The sequence below is a fragment of the Corythoichthys intestinalis genome, chromosome 8 (genome assembly GCF_030265065.1).
Source record: "Corythoichthys intestinalis isolate RoL2023-P3 chromosome 8, ASM3026506v1, whole genome shotgun sequence".
In the NCBI taxonomy this organism is placed as follows: domain Eukaryota; kingdom Metazoa; phylum Chordata; class Actinopteri; order Syngnathiformes; family Syngnathidae; genus Corythoichthys; species Corythoichthys intestinalis.
The window spans coordinates 44,070,795-44,094,425 of NC_080402.1; the positions used below are offsets into that span (position 1 = coordinate 44,070,795).

Here is a 23,631-nt window from a genome sequence, read left to right on the forward strand (position 1 = left end):
CGTTAAATGCGTCAAATATTTTAACGTGATTATTTTAAAAAATTATCCCGTTAACGCGATAATTTTGACAGCCCATTTTAAACATATTGTATGGCTCTCACCGAATTACATTTAAGAATATGTGGTGTTCATGGCTCTCTCAGCCAAAAAGGTTTCCGACTCCTGCTCTATAAATTAAATTTCAGTCTTAAATATCATTTTGTACATTCAACCTTTGCCGTACCACTACAGCAAGGGTGTCCAAACTGGTTCCCATGGCCAAGATTTTATTGACCTGCACCAAAGTATGAAAATATCATAGAACAAGGTTGAATTCAGCCTAGATGGAGCCAAGATACCACTGGTGACACTCGTGCCAACACTTCGAGAACCACTGTAGTATTCCCTCTGCAAGGCAGCATTTACAATCAATTAATGTGACGCACGACAGGAAATTTTTATTCTTGAGTCCTTCACTCCATTAAAAAAATGAATAAAGTATTCTTCATCATCATTTATCCTAGTACATGGTCATCAAATCATTATCATACAAAAGGGGATTTTCCATTTTCTATGCCTGAATTCATCTTAAGTGCAGAGAAGCAACATTTTGGGTAAAATGCACAGAATTTGTCTGAATGTTTAGTATGAAGTTCATCAATTTGCCATCGGTTTCAGTCAAAGCATACGTATTTAAATCTACCGCAATCAGTTCATTGCACCTACACGTAATCACACAAAATCAGTGAAGTCGTCCACCGTCGAAACGAGCCTTTTGCGCTGACCCGAGCTCTCCTGGTTTGAGGGTGTGCCGCTGCTCTGCTGAAAAGATTTGTTCTGCTGAGCGTGTCCCTGCGTCAGCGAGATGCCGGGAGCCGAGCGAGACTGAATGTCTTCGTGAGCCTGAAGAAGCAGAAGGTGGAGCTGACCTCGCAAACTTCAATCCCTGGTTCGCAAGTAGTATGTGTGAGTCTTCCTACCCGTGTCCTGATCCTCTTGATGTGCCGTAACCTTGCCAGCCACTTGGAGGCGTACGCGTCTGAAGGGTTGGCTCTGTACTGATGCACCAAGGAAGCCATCTACAAGAGACGATGACATGTTCTTGAAATTAATGAACTAAATTCTCAAAAGGCATGACATATACAAGTGCCACATAAACTCACGTTAGCATGGAGAGCCATCTGTCTGACTAATAGCGGAAGGTTGCTGTCAGAGACTATTTTGGACACAGTTGTATCTACTAAGCCCTCCAGGTCTGAAAGACAACAAAAAAAGTGAACTCAACAACCAGAAGTTGGGAAAAACACTCGGTGACAAAATGTTCAGCTCACCTTTGCGACACTGCAAGGAAACTAAGTTACATTCATAATCCAGTGGTTTTATGATCACCTCCACAAAGTTAAACTGACCCTAAAAGAGAGAAAGTAGTAAAAATAAAGCAATGCTGTTGATACTATGCGCTAGAAGTGGGAACCTCTTGTTACCTCACGATACGATACGATTTGCGATACAAAGCTCACGATAACGATGATCTGACGATATTGCGATACGACGATTATCGATACATTGGTCAGGAAATCATTCTAGGATAGTCTACAAACAACTAATAAAGAGAAAGACAAGCTTCTGCTGTGAATTGGAATGAATTTATCCCTAGTAAACGTCCAATCCATTTGAAGTGGGAGGGTGGCAGCGAATGAACATTCGTTCATTCGCTGCCATCCCTCCCACTTCAAACGGATTGAACGTCTATGGCCGTCAGTGGCAGCCAATGCCAGGCAATTAGGTCATTTTGGGTCATTTAAGGTCATTTACCTGTTGATTTTCAGTTACTTCCTGTTGATTTTGGGGTATTTTATGGGTCACTTCCTGTTTATTTGGAGTTGCAGAACAGGATGTGACCTGGGAATCACCCAAATGAATAGGCAGTGACTCAAACTCAACAGGAAATGACCTGTAAATGAACAGCAAGTGACCTGTAAATGCCCCAAAAATCGGACAGAATGACTGCGAATGCTCTGGTTTCGAATTAGTGCTGCAACGATTAATCGATTAACTTGAGTATTCGATTAGAAAAAAAGATTCAAATTAAATTTTGCTGCTTCGAGTATTCGTTTAATTAAAGTGGCGTTGTAATGGTTTGTTTTGGAAAGTGTTTGCATTTATTTTTATTGATTTGGGTGGTTACACGGCCCTCTAGTCTACCTCATTTCACATGGCTGAATCCATGCGCTCTCTGTTAAGACCATCATAAGCTAAGTTTTTGTTTGAGCTAATGATTTTTTTGAATGCATTCATAGTTTAGTTTAAAGGTATATTTAGCCATTTTTTGTGGGAATATGTGTCTAAGCCATTTGTTAAGAGCATTGTAAAAAAGCGTTAGCATTTTATAGCATTTAAGCTAGCGGAATTTTGCTATGTAAGTTAGCCAATCGTTCTTTTGTTGTACATAGATCCTCTTTTTTTTTTTTTTTACATACCGTGTGCGGCTCAGCTCAGGTATTTTAATTTTTTATGTTCCTTATCCGATTACTCGATTATTTGAACTAAATAGTTCATCGATTAATCGACTACTAAAATAATCGATAGCTGCAGCCCTAGTTTGAATGAAAGAATGACCGTTCCCAGTCTAAATGGATTGGGTGTCGAGCACCGTCAATGGCAGCCTTAGAGTTACCTGAGACACTATTATGGTGGAAGATTTTAGTAGCAACTTGTTGGTTCCTTTTTTTTATTTTTATTTTTTAAACATTGACACCTTTTTAAAATGATATCTCGGTTCTTGGCAAGAGCATATTGATAACCTTTTGAGATACAAACTATCACGATATATCACCATTTCGGTATTTTGTCACACCCCTACTATACGCAGATGTGTTCTTAAACTAGTTAGTTACCAGTGTTTTTTTCACCGCCATTGACAATAGACATTCAATCCATTTTAACCGTGAAGGGTTGGCAGCAATCACTCAAATGAAATGGATTGGATGTCTATCGTTGTCGATGGCAGGGAATTGGTTAATCTGCATCACGCTGGGGAACACAGTTTTTTTTAGTTAGGTTTGACAGCTGTGTGTAAGAAATTTTTGGGTTGGGATCCCAAAATTATCTCGGTTTTGGTTACGTTTTTTTAACTATATGATCCCTTATTTTCTTCATATACTTGTATATGAAATACACTGTACTTGGCAGATATGTATGCGTGCCCTCTAGTGGAGAAAAACGATTTTCTACCTTGAATTGAAAACGAATCCATCCGTTTCAAATAAATCGCTGCCAAATAAAAACAAATCCGCACTTTCGAATAATGTTAACTATGTCAAAACATCTTACCTTTCTTCCCCTTTCAAGATGGGGCCTATCGCCTATCTTACTATTCGTGACACATATACAGTGGTACCTCTACATACGAAATTAATTCGTTCCAGGACCTTGTTTGTAAGTCAAAATGGTTGTATGTCGAGCAGGATTTTCCAATAGGAATACATTATAATTCCATTAATTCGTTCAACAGCCCAAAAACCTACACTAAATCCTTAAAAAATACTGCTGGTACTAGTACAAATGGCAATTACACTAGGGATGTCCCGATCCAGGTTTTTGCACTTCCGATCCGATACCGATATTGTTTTGCACTTCCGATCCGATACCGATACTGGCCGATACCGGCCTCTCTGAGCATGTATTAAAGTTTAAAATTATTTAGCCTCCTTACTTAGTTGTCAGACTCATGTTGAAAAGGGTTTTAGTAGTCTTAATAACAACTTGCCAGCTGAATTAGGTGAGTTGGAATAACACTTAATGGTTGGTAACAAGAAACTGACCTGTTTATGAAATGATAAACACAAAACATTATAAATAACAAACAGAAATGACATATTCAGACAGTAAAACATGCTAATAATATTGTAAACTCTCTTAAAAAAGCAAAACACACAAACAACTTCAAACTATTAACTATTACACACTCCCTTTGATTTGCTTGCCCAGCCCGAAAAAACCCCCAAATTTTATGTTTTATTTGTAGGCACGAGCCCGAAAAAAAACAAAATTTTATGCTTTATTTGTGAGGACTCAGGAGCGATGCGTGGTTACGTTTTGTGTGATCACGTTTGGTGACGCCAGTGCATATATGCATAATGATAACAAATTATAGCCTGTCTTTTGTAACAAATTCTCCCAGTTAAACAAGACTGTGAGATGGATATTCAATAAACATTTATATTTGCATGTGTGTTCTAACAGGTGGATAGTGGATTTGACATTTATTTTAATCTCCTCGAGTTGGTTTTCTCAATGTTTAAATACTCTACATATTTTTATCATTATAAATGCATTTACACAGCGAAATAACGCTGGAAAAGTACATACATACATACATCGTTTTAGTATAAATATATGAATATATATTTTTTGAAAAAAGTCTGCCCGATGCGTCTAAATCCCACTTTACTCACGAGAGATAATGGCTCATCATCCAGAATGATTCCTTCGGCAATGACTCTTCCCTGGGCTTTGGGACTGTCAAGTGCTAGTTTGTCACGCATAGCAAAAGTTTTGCCAGTGTTCGTTGCGTATGACCTTTCTTTCTGTCTTCGGTTTTCTCCTGATACTCCTCATATACTCCTCATACTCCTTGTATTGTTTGTGGTGGTATTTCGATAAATGCTTGATTAGTTTGGTTGTATAGACCCTACCCACGTGACGTCACAACTCCGCTCTCCTGAATGGTACCGCCCACTTGTCCGTCAAAACATAGTGTTAACCTGTTACGGCTACGTACATTTCTCCTATTTACGGCGTGTTTTTCTGCTCCTTAACATTAATAATCAAAATGGTGAAGGCGTGTGTGGCTGTTGGTTGCACTAACAGAGAAGATGGAAGGAGAGACTTGAAGTTTTACCGTATTCCGAGGGATCCAAAGAGGAGAGCGAAATGGACGGCTGCAATTCGACGTGAAAACTGGGCACCAAAAAATCACCACAGACTATGTAGTAGTCATTTTATATCCGGTAAGATGCATTTAAGATATACTTAGAGGGTTTGGGGCTGACAAATAACCACAATTAAGATCATTGCGAGGCTAATCGCCGACAACATACGACGTAGTACGACATAGTTTCAAATTCAAGATGTTTGTGACTTCCCTTTCTTCCACCATCGTTATTTTTTGAATAATAATTAGCTGGTACCAAGTGAAAGAAACTGGCCTCGTCTACGGGGCTGACAAATAACCACAATTAAGATCATTGCGAGGCTAATAGCCGACAACATACGACGTAGTACGACATAGTTTCAAATTCAAGATGTTTGTGACTTCCCTTTCTTCCACCATCGTTATTTTTTTAATAATATTTAGCTGGTACCAAGTGAAAGAAACTGGCCTCGTCTACGGGGCTGACAAATAACCACAATTAAGATCATTGCTAGGCTAATCGCCGACAACATACACGTATGTATGTAGTGAGAGTGCTATCGCTAAACCATATAAACATTAAAAGCCTTAACTCCATTGACAAACGACATGAAATACATTAGACTTGACAGTGGATGTTAGCAATAACAAAAGATTTTGAATTGAAAATTTCGTAACTCACCTTTCCAAGCACAAGATAGATTCCTGCCGAATTTTCGTGGACGAGGACCTGTTTCACCCAACCAGCAACGAAGTATTTATAAGCCTCCAAGCTCTTGAAGTTTTTCAAATTTTCGTGGGAATAGGCTGATTTTGTGTGGACAAGATAATTGTAAATATCAGCGTAGCAGATGTCAGGCAGACAGGGCGAAGACAGTGGTTCGAAAAACATCGATTTGGGCATCAAATATGGATCTGGCGACTGTATAGAACGAAGCTTTTCCACATAACGCCTTTTATGCAACACATCCAGTGAGTTTACGGCATCAGAAAGCACCGGGTCTTCCATGAAATGCATTTTAAATTCCTCGATCAATTGAAAACAATGCTAATACAGAGACAAAATGACGGACAAGTGGGCGGAACCACACAGCGAGCACGTGGTTTTGTGACGTCGGTGGGTAGGGTATATTAACACTTCTTACAGCTTTACCACCATGCTTGACTTTATTGTGGCATATGTTGCACTCTGCCTCTTCGTCTTTGTCGTCCTTTAAAGTGAAATAATCCCACACAGCTGACATTTTTACCGATAGCCTCTCAGTCAATTGGGAGACGGTAATGTAATGTGTTGAAGGTGTGCGTAAAATGCGGACCGGATTTTAGGGAAACCGAAGCAAAAACTGGAATGGATTATGTAAGTCGGTGCACTGGAAAACCCGGACCGGACTTTCAAAAAAAAAAACTGGATCGGAAGTCTGGATCGGAATTTTTACGCGTCGGCTGATCCGATACCGATACGCATTTTTTTGCCCATATCGGCGTCCGATCCGATCCAGATATCGGAACGGGACATCTCTAAATTACACATAGCAAAACACATAAATTATAAATAAAAATCGCAATAAAATAATAATAATAATAATGATTTAAAAAATTCCTGTAATAATGTAATAAACTGGGTTCTAATGTGGCGGACGTTTTTTGCTGTACCTGAACGCACTGCGGGGCTGACGTGCCAGAGACAGACCGGTGAGCTTGAGGGTTTCTTTTTTTTTTTTTTTTTTTTATACTTTTTTTTTTTTAAATTTCTAAATTTCACACAAAAACACAAACACGACACCACCGAATAACACCAACACCAAACATGAAGAAAAATATAACCAATGAGCACCAAACGGGCCAGTGTTCCCCTCTATCATGATGAGCCAGAGATCTATATTATACCCCTTTTTCCCTGTAAGTCAGCCACTTCCCCCAGTTCTTCCAAAACAAATATTCTTTTATCTCTAGCCTATATGTTATCCGTTCCAAATTTGAGAGTTTCACTTTAACACAGTCATTTGCGTCAGACAGTAGGCGTTTTGTGTTGAATAAATTGTGAAATAAATGATGAAAACGTGGCGAAGCTGGCGATTTCTTTGGCGATGTTACCACAACAATAATTGTCATCTTAAAGCGTATGAAAACACTAAGGGGCTATGAGATATCAATAGAAACGTTATGTGGCAAGATAACAAATATTAATAAAGTTAACAAAAAAAATACATCGCATTCATGAGCAATTATCGAAAATAGATCGAAAATTACGAACATTTCCGAAAGTATTCCGGAAACAGCCGAATGGGGCGGAGACGTCATAACAAAGAAACAAAAGGTCAAGGCAGGTGCCATCGTTGTTTATCGACGAGAGAGTTGCGTTCGTGTTTTATCAAAAAAATCGCTAAAATGGTTCAAACCCGTCATGCTATGTGGTTTACAAATAGCCATTTGTCGCAATGTAGTACCCATGAGTTCCCGAACGCGAGAAAAAGAGCTGGACTACACGGACAATGAGTAAAGTTTGTCAGTGCTAAGAGGGCTAATTTTGCAGACCCAGCCTCCACACAGTTTTGTGAGGTGCAAATTTTACACCTGAAAGCTATACGAACTATGGACAAATGAAATCAGGTTTTGCTAAGAAATTGCTGCTGAAAGCAGATGCGGTGCCCACCTACACGCGCAGTCTCCTAAATGTCCCGAGATAACATGAAAGAGGGCGATGACTGGCTCTGATGAGACCACCCCACCCCCCCAGGCAAAGCAAAGGAGGGAAATGGCCAGAGTGAGTACTCTTTTATAATAAAAAACATATCATGCATTGGATATAGGACTGGACACATGTATAAATTATCGCTCGTAAAATATATAGAACAAATCCTCTAATCCCATTCATATTTGTGTCGGTTGGCAGAGCGAAAACCGATGATAGCACATTAAATGATAATTATTCTATAAATTACTTTATTTTGCGGTCACGGTGTATCAGCTTCACAAAAAGAAATGCAAAACAAACCATTCGGTGTTTCTGTTGCCGCCGGTGTTTCATCAGTGTGATTGCTCCCCTCAATGATCCTTTCATTAGGCTGCATTGGCTTTCGTTTGGGCTCAAATTGATAACCCAAAACACCAAAGAAAGGTTCATAACTCTCCTCGTCACCATTAGAAGAATTTTCGTTACGTCGGATTCGTCGCTGCAACTAGAAACAAAATTGTCCGCCATCATCGCCGCCATTCAGTCCTAAGCACTGAGCCGGTTGTTTCCTTATAGTGACGTCACGCACACAATATGCTAGATTTCCGGCATCCCAGGGGCGGGTCGTTTTAGCTTGACAATTGACCTAATTTCTATCATTTTCTTGGTGTTGCGATGTGTGTAATTACACGAAGTGGCATGATATGAATTCAAAAGGCATGCGTTGATGGATAAATGATGGAATATTAGCATTTCCCCTGGTGTTGTCATACCCTTTAACTTATAAAGACTGACGAACAGTGGTCGGAGGACGACCGTGGAGATGTATTCTTGAGCCAGTTCACGGATGCGCACTCCACACTCATATTTTTCTATAACTTGCAACTCCATTTGAAAGGTAAGTGTCACCTTTTTCTTTGTTTCACCAACTGTACCAATCTTTTTGAAACCTTTTGTGTTGATTTCTCACACAAGAAAATCCGCCGTGCATTCGTCTGTCAAGCAGTCGTATTTCGAGCATGTCGTCGGATGTAGAAACAAATGGCGAGTCGAATTTTACGTCGGATGTCGAAAAGATCGAGTGTCGAAGCGATCGTATGTCCAGGTACTATTGTAGTTTATTTTTACGGCGCTTTAAAGACACCACGAGATTGAACAGGCCAGCGTAATTATATGACTTCCGACTGCAAACATGCGTCTGGTCATCCGACTGTATACTACCCACCTCTGGTGCCTAAATTGCTGCAGTTAACCTGTAATCTTGTGCACAAAGGAAAACCGAACCATATCTACCTTTATGGTACCCAGTTTATACTCCTCGCCAGAATCATTGTAAACCACCATGACAAAATCATTGCCGATGTGGCGCTTCTTATTGCAGCAGCCCTTGTCACTCTCCCTGTTGGGCATCAGTGTGGCGATATGGAAGATAGCTACAAAAACACAAATGTAACTTTGTTTTGTACTGTCCATATAAAGTAAAAAAAAAAAAAAAAAAAAAGTTCCATAAATGATCCCAAGTTCCCCACCTTGCATGATGTCATCATGCCAGCAGTAAGTGAACTCGCCGTCGTCCCCGTACTGATCGAGCCCGCCCAGGAAGATCTGGTCGGGGTCACAGTCCTTCAAGTGGATTAATTTCCCCAGTCCCGTAAGGAAGGCTGCATAGCGATTCGATCCGTATTCGTTCGACAGGATGGCCACCTCATTGTTTACCTTTAAAAGAGATCAAGTTAGACATTTTGTTTGTAGAAAATTACTTTTCATGCTCAAATTCTACTACTATTTAGCATTTTAAGCTTTGCCAAACAGCTACGGATTTGGAATGTGTTCTTGCAGTTTTTATTATAATCTATACCATAAGATATTTGGAAATGTACAATATACATTTCATCACAATGAAAAGCACACCAGAGCGACTAAAACTGTTTACCTGGCCCACTCCCACAAAGATCACTCCAATCTTATGGGTGTCATAAGGAGGCATTTGGTCCAGAACCTTCACAGCTCGATCAATGACCTTTACAAAAACAACAATCAATATCAACTTTGCATAAAAGCCTCTAAGGAAAAACCCAGTTGTGAGGGTAAAAAATCCTACTAAGGATGCTAACCTGAGTTTTGGGCAGCAGCAGAGGCTTGTTAGCTTCATTCCCAAAGAAAGGTGAGTGGTAAAGCTGGAGGAACACAAAACTAAAATAGGGACGGGACAAAAACGGAAGGAAAACCATTAAGAACAAACATGTGATGAACATTGTGGGGGGCAAATATAACTCTGAAATTGCATCAAACTCTTAAGTTCAAACTAACGCACATTGTGCAGTATTTAGTAACAATTTCCAGAACTGCCCTATCGCTTTGCTAGTTTATGCCACGATAAAAAAAGAAAAGCTTCACACTTACGTTGTTCATCATGCATTATGAATGTGATCTTCAAAATAAAAACACGAAATCAGGGTGGTGTAGAGTTAGTTTAAAAAAAAAAAAAAAACTTTAGTGTCTTTCTAATAGCGTTCCAGCGATATCGATATGGCACTAAGGGCACTTTCACATTTAGACCAAGACGACCAGGGTCCGCTTGGAGAGCTACCTAGCATTACACTTGCGATAGACTTGTTCAAAAGGTTCAGCATTCACACCACGCCAACCAAACTATCCCCCCCAACCCCATACCTCCAGAAAAAAAGGGGGAAAAAAACTGAAAAACGGAGCCTCTGGTGCAGGCATTTGTTTCCGTAATACTGTAACAACGACAAGGAAGTGGGCAGCTTCATCAGGTTATTAATCCTTTATGTCAGAACTTGTGCAACACAACAGGGCTACTGTCTGCCATAGACGAAGTCAACAACAACTGAACATAGAAAGTGAAAGCACCTCTCTCAACTTCTCATGGTGTGTTCAGGAACAGCATGCAAAATACAACTGCCACATTAGAACCCGATTCTGTGTATCAAATGCAACTGCTTAGCGGAGCACGACAACATTTGGCCATGGTTAATCGTCTGTCTTCTTGCCATTGTTGATTTTGAATAGCATGCACGCTGTACTTCCGCTTCCAAGGAAGCACTGCGTGTAGCGTCACAGCCTGGAGCATCACAGCGTAGACTGCATGTAGAGTAGCAAAAGTGCACACTGCTCCAATCCCACTCACAGCGAAGAAGGGTGCGCTTAAAGGGGACCGAGACCCACGATTTTTGAGCTGACCAGAGTTCGTTTGTTTGGTCCGAACAATGCACGATGCACATACACATTTATAAGACAGACACATTTACAAAACAGACAAAGCAGAATATCTGAGAAAAAGCACTTTCACACTTGTGTGAAAGAATATTTTATTCATGCTTATAAAACACAATTATTAACTGCTGTGAAACTATATGCTTGCATGTGAGACTGTATTCATGTTCGTGCATTCCAAATATGTGTGCTTCATATATTCCTTTGAACGTCCACAATGACACCTGTTGACTGCCTTATCAAGGTATGACTCCCTCTTGTACCAGCCAGAGCTAGTTTCCAACGTCATAATTCAGGATGTTTTTCTGTGGAAAATCCCCAGGTTGGGCTGTAATAAGTTTCTCTTCTGTTTCACAGTAAGCATCCAGTTTTGAGAAACAACACCAAATAAGGAGACGCAGTTAGAGCTGACTCAGTTCCCAAACTGTTGCTACTCTTAACTAACCAATCACTGCGCACCACGCACCCACTGTTATGACATGTGTTGACTAAATAAAAAGGTAATACGGGAACTCGGCAGTTGGGAGACGCCTCGCGGAGCCTCGCAGCTGCCGACCCCGTATGCACCTTGAACTTTGAAGCTGACTCGAGTGATTCCTGACTGTAAATGGTTCAATCCCCGATGACGTGGGAGGTTTCTCTCGTCGTGACTGTCGAATAGAATATTCGTGTGTTTTATTTCCTGACAACTTGCACCATTGAAATTGGACCAAACAGTGCTAGTGCGAAAGCGCCCTAAGCTGACGAGAGAGTACCAAGGAATAACGCGCTGATGCTACGTAATAGTTACTTACGCCGGTCACCCTACCCAACATGGGGGCCAGTTACGCACGCCGTTCGTTCATTCGCTGCTAGCCTTCCCACTTCAAATGGATTGGATGCCTAACATTGTCAATGACAGCCAATGAGTTAAGCAGTGTCTAACCAAGCCACGAAAGCAATTACCGTTACTTTACATTCAAGTGAATACGCGGCAAGTTAGTATTGAAAGAAATATTTTTCTCAAGAAACATGCCATCTGTACGGTATCGGCATAGACCAATACCACGCAACCAGGTATCGGAATGAGTATCGGGGGCCCAAAAAATTATATCGGTGCAATACTAGTTTCTATCGTACTGACTTACATCCCAGCGGGCAAAAAAAAATTTTTTTTTTAAAGTTGAATACATTGAAAAAACACAATTTCATTTTTTTGATGTGTAATAGAGAATATCAATAAAAGCACTTTTCCAGAAAGTGGCAGTCTTTGATGCAGGCACAAATTTTATCAATGTTAGCACTATTTAGCCAATCAGTATCACAGATTTCCCAACCTTCCTTGTGATGTCAGTAATACCAATTGACCCATGCACCTGTGCTTGAGTTTCTGAGTTATTATATGCGTGGGTACAGCTGATGTCACAAAATCCTCTCCGCTAGCAAGCAGTGTCATAATTTTCTCCGTTTTCAGAGGTGCAAGAAATGTACAATTTGCATACTTAAATTTGCATACTTAAATACTTTGAGCCACTGTCTTTCACACTAAGGGCATTTATACTTGGTGTTGTCTGTCCCTTTAAAAAAAGGGTTCCCCAAACCATTCCTCAGGGACCTGGTTTTAGTTCCAACCGATCAAGCACGGACAGTTTAACCAACGAGGTTTCTTCTAAAACAAGCACCACCTGATGGCAATCAACTGATCCCACTTGTAAGACACCAGATTGGTGCAAAGGTATCGATTTGTTTTGTTGGAATGAAATCCTGCGCCCACTGCGGCCATATGTGGAATAGTTTGCAGATCACAGCCTTAAAACAATCTTTCATGCAGATATCTAGTAGGTAATTCTACAGCGCTTGCCTTATCTTTACTGCGATTGGGCAAACTACTCCACACAGGAAGCCTTGACCAAGAACATCTCAACAGTGAGCCAGATATAACTAAAAAGCTTCATGTCCTTCAGATCTAGAACTTGACTTCATGTTTTAAATTATGTGTCGCTTTAACACTCAATCACTCATAGTCTTGAGATTTTACTTTGTGTCACAGTTATATCAGTACCTCGGACTGAGTCCAGACATCTTTTCAGTGTTGCTGGGTCCAGGTCTGCTCTGGTACAAATCTCTCTCGGTCCTCCTCTCTCTCCGGGAAGATGGCGCCGATACCGAGATGGTGTGGCCCCGTGGTCTGTGACCTCCACTGGGTGAGATGGGACCTGGTTGTGCTCCAGGTGGTGGGAACTCCAACTTCATTCTTGCGCCTCCGCTTTGAGAAACCCCTGTAGAAGAGCTATCTATTATTGGATTTGGTGTTATGATTCCACTGAGGTCTCCTCCTGCACTCTCCCTTTCAGTAGGCGGCTGGGTTTTGATTTCTGTTGGCGGTCTTGGCTGGGCAGCATCACCTAGAGCTGTCTCTGACTCCAGATTAACTTTGGAGAAGGCTTCTGATAAAGTTTGAAGCTCTGGTGAGGAGCTGGACTTGTTGAGTCCATGCCCCTGGGACTGGTTGGTGCCTTGGAAGAGTAGTTCCTGGCTGCCAGGGGTGGAGAGCCCCTGAGCAGGTTGATCAATGGGAATGGCTCCCTCACTCACTTCTTCCAAAGTGGACTTTTCTTCATCTTGACTGGATGTGGAGGAGGACTTGTGGGACAAAGTAGAACAGATGTTCAATGACATCAACAGAGAACCGTACCTTGTGGTTTCATCCTTTTCATACCGACCCGACTGAGCGTTCTAGGAGCCGGGGCTTTTGAGAATTTATCAGCAGAGATGAAGATTGGGTCGGATGGCATTGGCTCAAACTCCTCACTTTCTAGCCAGTCAGATGGGGTGTGTGCAGATGTGACGCCTGAGCCTTCTTCCATCACCACTACTGAGTCTACAGCAGGACACAATATCAAACATTTGTGAGTAGTTCATAATAGACTAATCAAACAGTTCGGTCCTCACAAATAATGTGTTAGTCTCAACAATCACCATAGCTGTCAGTAAGCAATTTTATATCTCACATCACCTCTCGACTACTGGATGTGGCATCATTAACAGGCTAACTCAATCACATGGCTCAAACTCAGACACACACATGCAAATAAAAAGCCACAGAGATCATTAATCTAAACCTAAGAAGCAATGATCTGTAAAGACAAACAGGGAGTATTTATTCATCACAGACATGGATTTGATTTAGCTTAAACCACTAGGCTTGGGCGGTATAAATGTATCTCTAAATGTGATTGGAATTATGTAGTCAAACTAAAACGCAGTTTCCTTCATCCTAACTCTTGACGGGGGAACAAACCAGAGTTGACAAATAAAACAAGTTGACTTTACACAACTCACTGACTTGATTTCTCCCATGCAAGCTTAAAAGCCCCTTTCACAAACATATCAAGGTAAATTCCCATGTAAGGTGACGCTGGATTTACTTGCGTCATTGCTTTCACGCATGTAGAGATATCCCGGCAAAGACGTGGGTTGGACACTTTCACATGCTTGTCCCGTGTTCCCCCCTGTCGCTCTCTGTGCGGGGAGAGCTATTGGCGCGATTTCATAATCGGACATTACGTCATTTTTGGTCTGCATCTGTTGTGGCAATGTTGGTCAAATCATGTTTTGTTCCAGAGGGAGCGTTCCCGACGGACGTCGTAACTGCAGCAAATTCAAGATCATCAAGACTGTATTTAAGCCCAGGCGAACCAAGAGAAGGGTGGGAACCAAGAGAAGGGTGCCGAGATATTAACTAGCTGGGCGTCATTCGACACCTCTGCTGCCCTTGATTTGAAATCCCCTACGTTGTGCTGGTATTCGAGTGTATTTGTTTTGTTGTCTTATCAGCTCTCTGCCTACCACTTAGGTTAGTATTATTGATCCCTGTCGACCTACTGTCATGGACCCATTGTGTTATTCCCCATTTTCCGTGACCGCATGTATTTTTGTTTCTATTCAATAAACCCTTGAACGCTTCCCTCCATTGTTTTCTGCTTTGAGGTACAACCTTGTTTCTCCAGTTCTGGACATCAGCAACAAAATAAACCACACATTTCCAAAGATGGAGAATGTACTCAGCTCTACGGTCCAGTAGAAATTGAATTTTGTTATGTTTTCAGTTTAATTTAGCCATTTCCATCTTGCTATGTTGATAATTGCGATGTTTGTTTATCGCTTTCCGTCTTATGGCGAAGAAAGAAGAAGTGACGATCAGCCCGCCATGGTATTTACAGTGGGGCAAATAAGTATTTAGTCAACCAATAATTGTACAAGTTCTCCCACTTGAAAATATTAGAGAGGCCTGCAATTGTCAACATGGGTAAACCTCAACCATGAGAGACATAATGTGAAAAAAAAAACTGAAAATCCCATTGTTTGATTTTTAAAGAATTTATTTGCAAATCATGGTGGAAAATCAGTATTTGATCAATAGCAAAAGTTCATCTCAATACTTTGTTATGTACCCCTTGTTGGCAATAACGGAGGCCAAACGTTTTCTGTAACTCTTCACAAGCTTTTCACACACTGTTCCTCCATGCAGCTCTCCTCTAGAGCAGTGATGTTTTGGGGCTGTCGTTGGGCAACACAGACTTTCAACTCCCTCCTCACCCTGTGGTGTGAAAATGATAACAAGAACAGTGAGCAAAAATCCCAGAACCACACGGGGACACCTAGTAAATGACCTATAGAGAGCTGGGAACACAGTAACAAAGGGTACAATCAGCAACACAATGCACCTCCAGGGACTCAAATCCTGCACTGCCAGACATGTCCCCCTGCTGAAGAAAGTACACGTCCAGGCCCGTCTGCGGTTTGCTAGAGAGCGTTTGGATGATCCAGAAGAGGACTGGGAGAATGTGATATGGTCAGATGAAAACAAAATAGAACTTTTTGGTAGAAACACAGGTTCTTGTGTTTGGAGGAAAAAGAATACTGAATTGCACCATACCCACTGTGAAGCATGGGAACATCATGCTTTGGGGCTGTTTTTCTGCAAAGGGACCAGTACGACTGATCTGTGTAAAGGAAAGGATGAATGGGGCCATATATCGAGATATTTTGAGTGAAAATCTCCTTCCATCAGCAAGAGCATTGAAGATGAGACGTGGCTGGGTCTTTCAGCATGACAATGATCCCAAACACACAGCCAGGGCAACAAAGGAGTGGCTTCGTAAAAAGCATTTTAAGGTCCTGGAGTGGCCTAGCCAGCCTCCAGATCTCAACCCCATAGAAAATCTGTGGAGGGAGTTGAAAGTCCGTGTTGCCCAACGACAGCCCCAAAACATCACTGCTCTAGAGGAGATCTGTATGGAGGAATGGGCCAAAATACCAGCGACAGTGTGTGAAAAGCTTGTGAAGAGTTACAGAAAACGTTTGGCCTCCGTTATTGCCAACAAGGGGTACATAACAAAGTATTGAGATGAACTTTTGGTATCGACCAAATACTTATTTTCCACCATGATTTGCAAATAAAGTCTTTAAAAATCAAACAATGTGATTTTCTGGGTTTTTTCCCCCACATTGTCTCTCATGGTTGAGGTTTACCCATGTTGAAAATTACACGCCTCTCTAATATTTTCAAGTGGGAGAACTTGCACAATTAGTGGTTGACTAAATACTTATTTGCCCCACTGTGGGTCATCAGGGATCGTGCTGTGACCAGGGAATTTAACGCTTGCTTTCACATAAGCCTCGTCCCGGGACTTTCCCGGGCATTATACTAAGACGCGACCCGTGAAATGTCCGCATAATCTCCGTGTCAGTCGACCCGGGAAATTGCGTTCACATACAAGGGCTGCCCATTTAAATCCAGGGATTTTCACGGTGTTTCGGCGTGTGTGAAAGGGGCTACGAAAGGCAACTTTAGGAAAGAGAAGGTCATACAGCGACTACATTTCAAACAAGTTTATTGTTCCATACTGAACGGAAACTACTCATAACTCAAACCATCTTTCCTCTTTGAAATGAGGAAAACCTAAATTAATAAGACTCATTAATGCTGACAAAAGATGAGTTACAAGACATTCGAGATTTTATGTGGCGTAACGAAACGTCACTGTAAAACAAAACAGATAACCGCCCAATCCTAAAGGTGCACGCTTCTATTGGCTCTTGGTTGTCTCAACCAAAACCTAGTGCAACAGCAGCCCAGACCAGCCAGTGCAGTCCTGCAGATCCAGACAAAACCAAGAGTTGGAGACCAAACGCTTGTTTTTGGTCACAAATAGTCTTCATGGCTGCCGCACTATCTAACCCAAGTAAAAGTTGTAGGTCTGGGCTTCTCTGTTGACACCCTCAGGGGATAAAGGGCAGATTTTAGACTTAGTGTTAGAAGATGCTTAGCAAGGAAAATCAATCATGGAAGAAGACGGAAAATAACTCAGTCTTTGGAATGATTGAAGTGCCACCGTTTGACTGGGGATGAAGAGAGGGCAAATGTGAAATCATCTGTTGCCCCACTAGTATGAATATGGAGCCAACATTTTCTGTGATAGCACTGTCAATCCCAATAAAATACATTTATTCACTTTCTTGATTTGATTAGGTAAATAAAACTGTATAACCCACTAGCTAATATTGGAAAGACATGAAATACAGTGGTACCTCTACATACGAACTTATCTACAAACGTAATCTTCAGGCTACGTCACGGCTCAAAATTTCAGGTTACGAGAGTCAAAAGTACTATACAGTACCGTAAAGGATATGTATGAACTTCCTGCACTCTGTTTTTAAATGTCACGCCATAAAATCCTGCTGCCCCATAGGTCATAATCGTTCCTATCATGCCTCAGTGTTCTGCTCTCCTATTGGCCTATTGTTGATGATTATTCAATTTGGGTGTCGCAGTATGATGGCGTGCACAGGCGCGATGGTGTTGTTGTTATAGCAGGTCGACGTCTACGCCAAAAGAGCAAGTCTCCTCGCGTTTTTGTCTTACGAAGAGTTTTCAAGCCCACACACGGTTCACTAAATTAGTAGCATATTAGAGCATAGGTCCCCTCAGGTACAGTGGTACCTCGACATACAGTCGCTTCGACACACGAGTTTTCGACATCCGACGTAAAATTTGACTCTCCATTTGTTTCTAAATCCGACGACATGCTTAAAATACGACGATTTTTGACAGCGCCACAGTTTCTTTGTTTTCCCGCAACAGGACGCACAGCAGATTTTCTTGTGGGATGAATCAACATGGGTTCCACCAATGATGATGCAGGTGGTGAAAATAGGAAAAGGGTGATGAAATGAAGATGCAAGTGATTTAAAAAAAAAAATATGAGCGTGGGGTGCGCATCCGTGAACTGGCTCAAAATACGGCCATAGACAGTCTATGATCTCGGCGGTCTTCCTCTGTTCTCCAGTCTTAATAAGTTATCAAGACAATTATTATTATCGTAACATCGCCAAAGAAATAGCCAGCTTTGTCAGGTTTTTAATTGTTTATTTCAGAACTTGTGCAAACAACATGCCTACAGTCCGTCGCAGCTGAACAAGTGAAGTGAAAGTCAAAAGTCCTCCCTCACTCTGACACATCATCCAAGTGGTGCGTTCAGGTACACCACACAACAATAAATCTGCCACATTAGAACCCGATTCGTTACATTATTACAGGTATTTCCGTATTGGCCCGGATATAAGACGGTGTTTTTTGCATTGAAATAAGACTGAAAAACAGAGGGTCGTCTTATATTCGCGGTCTAGACATTATACCCATTCACGACGCTAGATGGTGCCAGATATCATTGAAGCGATGTTCTGTCATGACAAATCTCAGCTACTCTTAAGTTTAGCTAGCATTATTTTATTACAATGTTTTTCCTTATTCAGATTTGTTTCAAGACCACAGTTACAGTTAGACTTCACTTTGATGGTTAATGCAGTTATTGCAGTTTTGTCGTTTTATCACAATAGATTGGTTTATTTACATTTCAAAAACCAGAAGTCATTCATTTACGAATGTGATTGCACTTTAGTTGACATATTTAAATGTTCAGATATTAAGATTTGAATGAGGGAAAATAACATGCTTTTTCTCTCAAATATATTGTTATAATCATTTGTTTCGGATGTACTGTAATTATTTTCTGCATAAAAATTAATTTGGTGTTCAAAATGTCTTTTTTCAAACTTGAGTCTTGAAAACGAGGGGGTCGTCTTATATTCGTCGTATTATATTATATCTTATATTCTTATAATTCTAATATTAATTTAATATAATTAAATTATTTATAAATATAATATAAATATAATAAATTAATATTATTTAATATAATTATAATCTTAAAACTTACATATATAGTCTTATATTCGGGCAAATACTATTATAAATGCTAATTAAACTAATTAAATACTAATATTATTATTAATACTGTTATTAATATTCTGATTTTCATTCATAATTTATTTGTTTTGCTCTGTGTAATTGCCATTTGCAATGGTACCAGTAGTATTTGTTAGTGATTTAATGTAGGTTTTCGGGCTGTAGAACGAATTAATGGAATTATAATGTATTCTTATGGGAAAATCCTGCTCGACATACGACCATTTCGACTTACAAACAAGGTCCTGGAACGAATTAAATTCGTATGTAGAGGTACCACTGTATTTGTGTCACGAATAAAAGATAGGCCCCATCTTGAAAGGGGAAGGAAGGTAAGATGTTTCAATTTTCATATGCACGATGTTTTATTATTTACTTCAACACAGGTAATAACTGGTAGGTTAGGTATATGGAATGACTCAAATTTGTTTGGCTGTTGTTTTATTCTGGTTTTACCCCGATTATAAAATATAATGTTGCGTTTCATTAGTGCTTGGAACGGATTGGGTATTTACATTAAAAAGCCGTCGCTACTTACGGAATTTTCAGGCTACAAGACTACTTCCAGAACCAATTAATGTCGTAAGTAGACATACCACTGTATTACATAATATAACACTTCCTTCAAAAGCTGGAAAAACTTACAGTGAGATCTGATCTCCCTCTGCAAGAAAGTGAATAAGCACTTTATTAAGGACAGAAGTACTTATATTTATTAGTTGTATTTTGCCGTTACTGACCACCAGTTTTCTGGAGGGTGGTATGTGTATGTAGGGGTGTGTGTAGGGGGGGCACACATGGGGGTGACGGTACCTGCCCAGGAAATGCTCCTGTACAACCTGCTAGTGGCCGGAGGGCCTAGAGGGGCACTGCCCTGACCCAGAAACCAGAGAGAGCCGCTCACTGCAGGCAGGATGCCACATAAGTCAATCACAAACCAGCACAGGCGAGATGATAGACAAACATGACAAACAAAGCCATCATAACAAGGGAGGGACAAGTCTCGAAAGGAGGGGAGGAAATTCTGGAAAGTCAAAAATGGCACATGGTACAATGGAAAATAAGGACGATGGCCAATGTCAGCTTTTTGTAAACAAAATAGTCAACACATGCCCTTTTTGTAATTGGTGTTCGTTTATAGAATTTAAATAAAAAGCAACTTATACCACATAGAGTTAATAAAGCCAGGGTTAAGATAATGGAATGTAGGGAACGAGTTAGTATAGACTCAAATTACTGCTATTTTATGATAAAATATATATTCTTAAAATATTTTTTGTTGCTACATATTGATGAAAAATGGCTTTATAGGTGAATTTGATTTTATATTCTTGAGCAATATGTAAGTAAATTGTTAAAAGGAGCAAAATCTTGATAATTCAAATGTAAACAAAAACGTGTTTCATTGTTTACATATTCCTTTTAAATAAATATTATAAAAAAATGTAAACATAGAGGTGCAATGATATTATATGTATTGATGTTTATGATGTTATTCATAATGATGAGAATTCATCAACGATGAAAATGCTGACATTTTTACTAATTCTTGTGTTTGCCCTATACACTGTATAAACACGTCACACTCGCCTGTGTTGGAGCGCTGGATCAAGTGAGGCTTCCCTCCAGCACTACTGTGCGTTTGACTGAAGGACTCAGCAGGTGCAGGAGTAGCTGTGCTAGCAGGAGCACTGACTGTCTGAGTAGCAGGTTCTTTTACACCCTCCATCGCCATCAGGACGGTGGACAGCTCCTGCAGAGGCATGTTTCTGACCTCGGAGGAGAAGGGACTGGGCGGGTTCTCCAGGCACATTAACCAGCTTGTGTTACCTGGTTAGATGGGTGGAAACAGACAAATTACTTTAAATTGCAGGTTGGTTCTCTAATTGTAGGGGAGATAGTTGAGTTCTCACGGATAAGTTAGCCATGTTCACATCTGAGGGTTAGCCAAATACCATTTGAGGCAGACTCCAAAAAAACAGCACTTGGACAGATGTCTTGATTTTCTTCCTTTGCTTTCCTCCAAAGCAAATATTCTCTTCATACGTCTTTGTACAGTCTTGCTTACTTTAAAATTTGTTTCAACCAACACCAACACCCATTGATACAACTTCAGTTTGAATTTTATACATACCCGATGGTCTTCGAATGAAGATCTCGGCCCAGCCCTGAGTGAGAATGGGGACAAACTCAGCCAGACCCGGGTTGTCCTTGAGGGGCGGGGGGGCCGGTGTCGTGGTAGAAGTGGATGAGGGAGGACTGAGGCCATCCAGTGTGGCAGCAGAAGAGGGTGACAGCTGAGCAGCTAACTCTCCCTCAGAAGGTGACACAAGTGGGCTAAGACTTTGGGCAGGACCGGCACGAAGAGCATGACCACCTGATACATAATCACAGCTGCCTCAAAAAAATTGACACTGAAGTCATTTGTAATAAACGCGAAACATCAACGAACCAATTGAATCCAGTCGACTCTATTCAAGCTTTGCAAATTATCGTAACATACTGTATGTGACTGAAAATCTGTCCAGGCACAAACAGAATTTATTCTCGCCAATCCAAAAAACGTGAATGAAGGTTAAATATTACCCGACATGGAGCGGACACGTATGCGTGTGGCTCTGCTTTGCTGCTGACTTGACTGGGACTCCAGTTTGGCAGGTGCCTCCTTAGTTATTCGAGTGTGCAGAGATGGGTCAGACCTGCTGGGGCACAAAGACACACAGTAAAACAACATAAAACGGATGATTAATTCAAATATTGACCAAGTCTCACACCTGGTCATTTCACCTCCCCCCAGTCGATCAGCCATGTCCAGGCCAAGCAGTGCTTGAGTGCGAACTCCTCCGCTAGTGGTGATGGTCACTAGCTTATTGCCCACCAGCCAAGTCATACTGCGACCCCCTGCCAAGAGGAACTCTGCAATTGGAGATCTAAGAGGAAATTTGAAATGTGAAAATCACCCCTACTGTAATTCACAAGAATATGTCAGTCGGTCTATCTGTCTGGCTTTATTCTGAAACTATGACTCGCACAGTCATCAAACCTGGTAGTTGGATGTGTGTTGGCCAGAGCAAGAATGAGTTTATATTATTTAAGCCATTGGTCAATAAAATTCCTCAAAATATGATATGAATGCAAAGATTTAAAAGCTACCAAGGAAGGATTCGAAGGGTTTGTATTGTTGCTGTACAGAACACAGTGATTTTTTTCTCCATCTTAGAGGGTACTCCTGAGTTGTTTGGTATGTTTAAATTATTTTGAAGTTTCTTTTGAGTAAATCTATTCATATAATGTGTGTGTTTTAGCATTTTGTACGTGGATTATTTAAAATTTGATCTGTGGGACATGTCTTCGATTTGCGTAACACAGGTAACCACATATTCTACTTCAGTGGTTCTTAAACTTGCTAAAGGTACCGAACCACAGAGTTTCACTGGTGCATTCCCCGAACCTTTCGGAATGTCATATTAAAGCCATTTTTTAAATGAATTCAAAACCGAGCAAGCTAACATGTAAGGGAATTCCTGTTCAAATATCTTCCAGATTTCGACTTCACTCCAAAAATGTTTGCTTTTTGCTGTTGATTTTCGCGTTCGAAAATTAGACTCATTTCATTTCACACTTTTCCTTTTATTGTTTTCATGTGTACATTCTCATTTTATTGTTGCATCCTTCCATCACATACTATTTTCATGGCACAAAATGAGGCAATTTTTTGTTGTTGTGTTTTTAATTATCTCAGCAGTTCATGTTGTCTATCATCTGTAATACTCCCTCATATCAAGTGCCAGTCAACCTTCCACTGAGCAAACGATTTCTCCTCCCAAAGAAATTGAATAAAGCTTGTAAATACTGTAGATGGCAAACCAGTCCGAAACCTGGTCTAAAACGCCACTTTGTCTAGATTTCGTCAGCGTACAAAATAGGGCTCTGCATTTCTTAACCTTCACAGATCCCCTGAGGTTTGATCACTGAACCCCAGTTAAGAACCACTGTTTTAGTTTAAAACCAACTTACACAAAAACAGAGTTCACTTACCTTTTTGGCAGAGCTGAGAAGTTGGAAAAGACATATCGTGCCATCATGTCTAGACATGTCTCAGTGAGCTCCAAGTGGACTGTTTTCAGCCCCTCATCTGCTTGAGTTACTGCATTTTCATCAGCTGAGCCCAGACTGCAAGTGGTGGTGGAGGTTTGCATCCTAGGGAACACAACAATAAAACACAGAAACAAAAACAAAGCAGAAATACAATAAGAGAAGTCATATGACGTCAGGATTTAATTCAAAATGTTGTCTATGTAAACAGACACATGCAAAGAATATGTGCATTATGGGTACACAGCACAAGCATGCTTGAATAGTCACCAACACAAGCACAAAGCAAACAGACCCATGCTGGAATTTGACATGTATTGTTTGCAGGCTACAACACCAGATTGGCTAGTCTATTTTGGCTAAGCAAACAGTGGAAAATGGCGCTATATTGAATACTTTCAATATTGACTGGTTTTTACAAAGGTGCTGCTTACGTGA

General features: G+C 40.7%; 1 protein-coding gene across 6 annotated transcripts in view; it reads right to left on the reverse strand.

Annotated features, from left to right (window-relative positions):
* Nucleotides 1–319: 319 nt before the first annotated feature.
* Nucleotides 320–23,631, reverse strand: part of tsc2 (TSC complex subunit 2) — a 52,472-nt gene continuing 29,160 nt past the window's right edge. The window contains exons 27-42 of one of the 6 annotated variants that reach the window (XM_057843225.1): nt 23,137–23,298; nt 21,873–22,028; nt 21,685–21,800; nt 21,233–21,475; nt 20,689–20,928; nt 19,912–20,001; nt 13,508–13,665; nt 12,847–13,427; nt 9,683–9,761; nt 9,502–9,588; nt 9,098–9,284; nt 8,862–9,001; nt 1,311–1,389; nt 1,143–1,234; nt 960–1,058; nt 320–882 (exon numbers count right to left, since the gene is read on the reverse strand). In XM_057843225.1, the coding sequence (XP_057699208.1) occupies nt 712–882; nt 960–1,058; nt 1,143–1,234; nt 1,311–1,389; nt 8,862–9,001; nt 9,098–9,284; nt 9,502–9,588; nt 9,683–9,761; nt 12,847–13,427; nt 13,508–13,665; nt 19,912–20,001; nt 20,689–20,928; nt 21,233–21,475; nt 21,685–21,800; nt 21,873–22,028; nt 23,137–23,298 (2,680 nt within the window). In that variant the 3' untranslated portion in view covers nt 320–711. The remainder of the gene's footprint in view (nt 883–959; nt 1,059–1,142; nt 1,235–1,310; nt 1,390–8,861; nt 9,002–9,097; nt 9,285–9,501; nt 9,589–9,682; nt 9,762–12,846; nt 13,428–13,507; nt 13,666–19,911; nt 20,002–20,688; nt 20,929–21,232; nt 21,476–21,684; nt 21,801–21,872; nt 22,029–23,136; nt 23,299–23,631) is intronic. The other 5 variants (XM_057843227.1, XM_057843230.1, XM_057843231.1 and 2 more) reach the window with 5 other exon arrangements.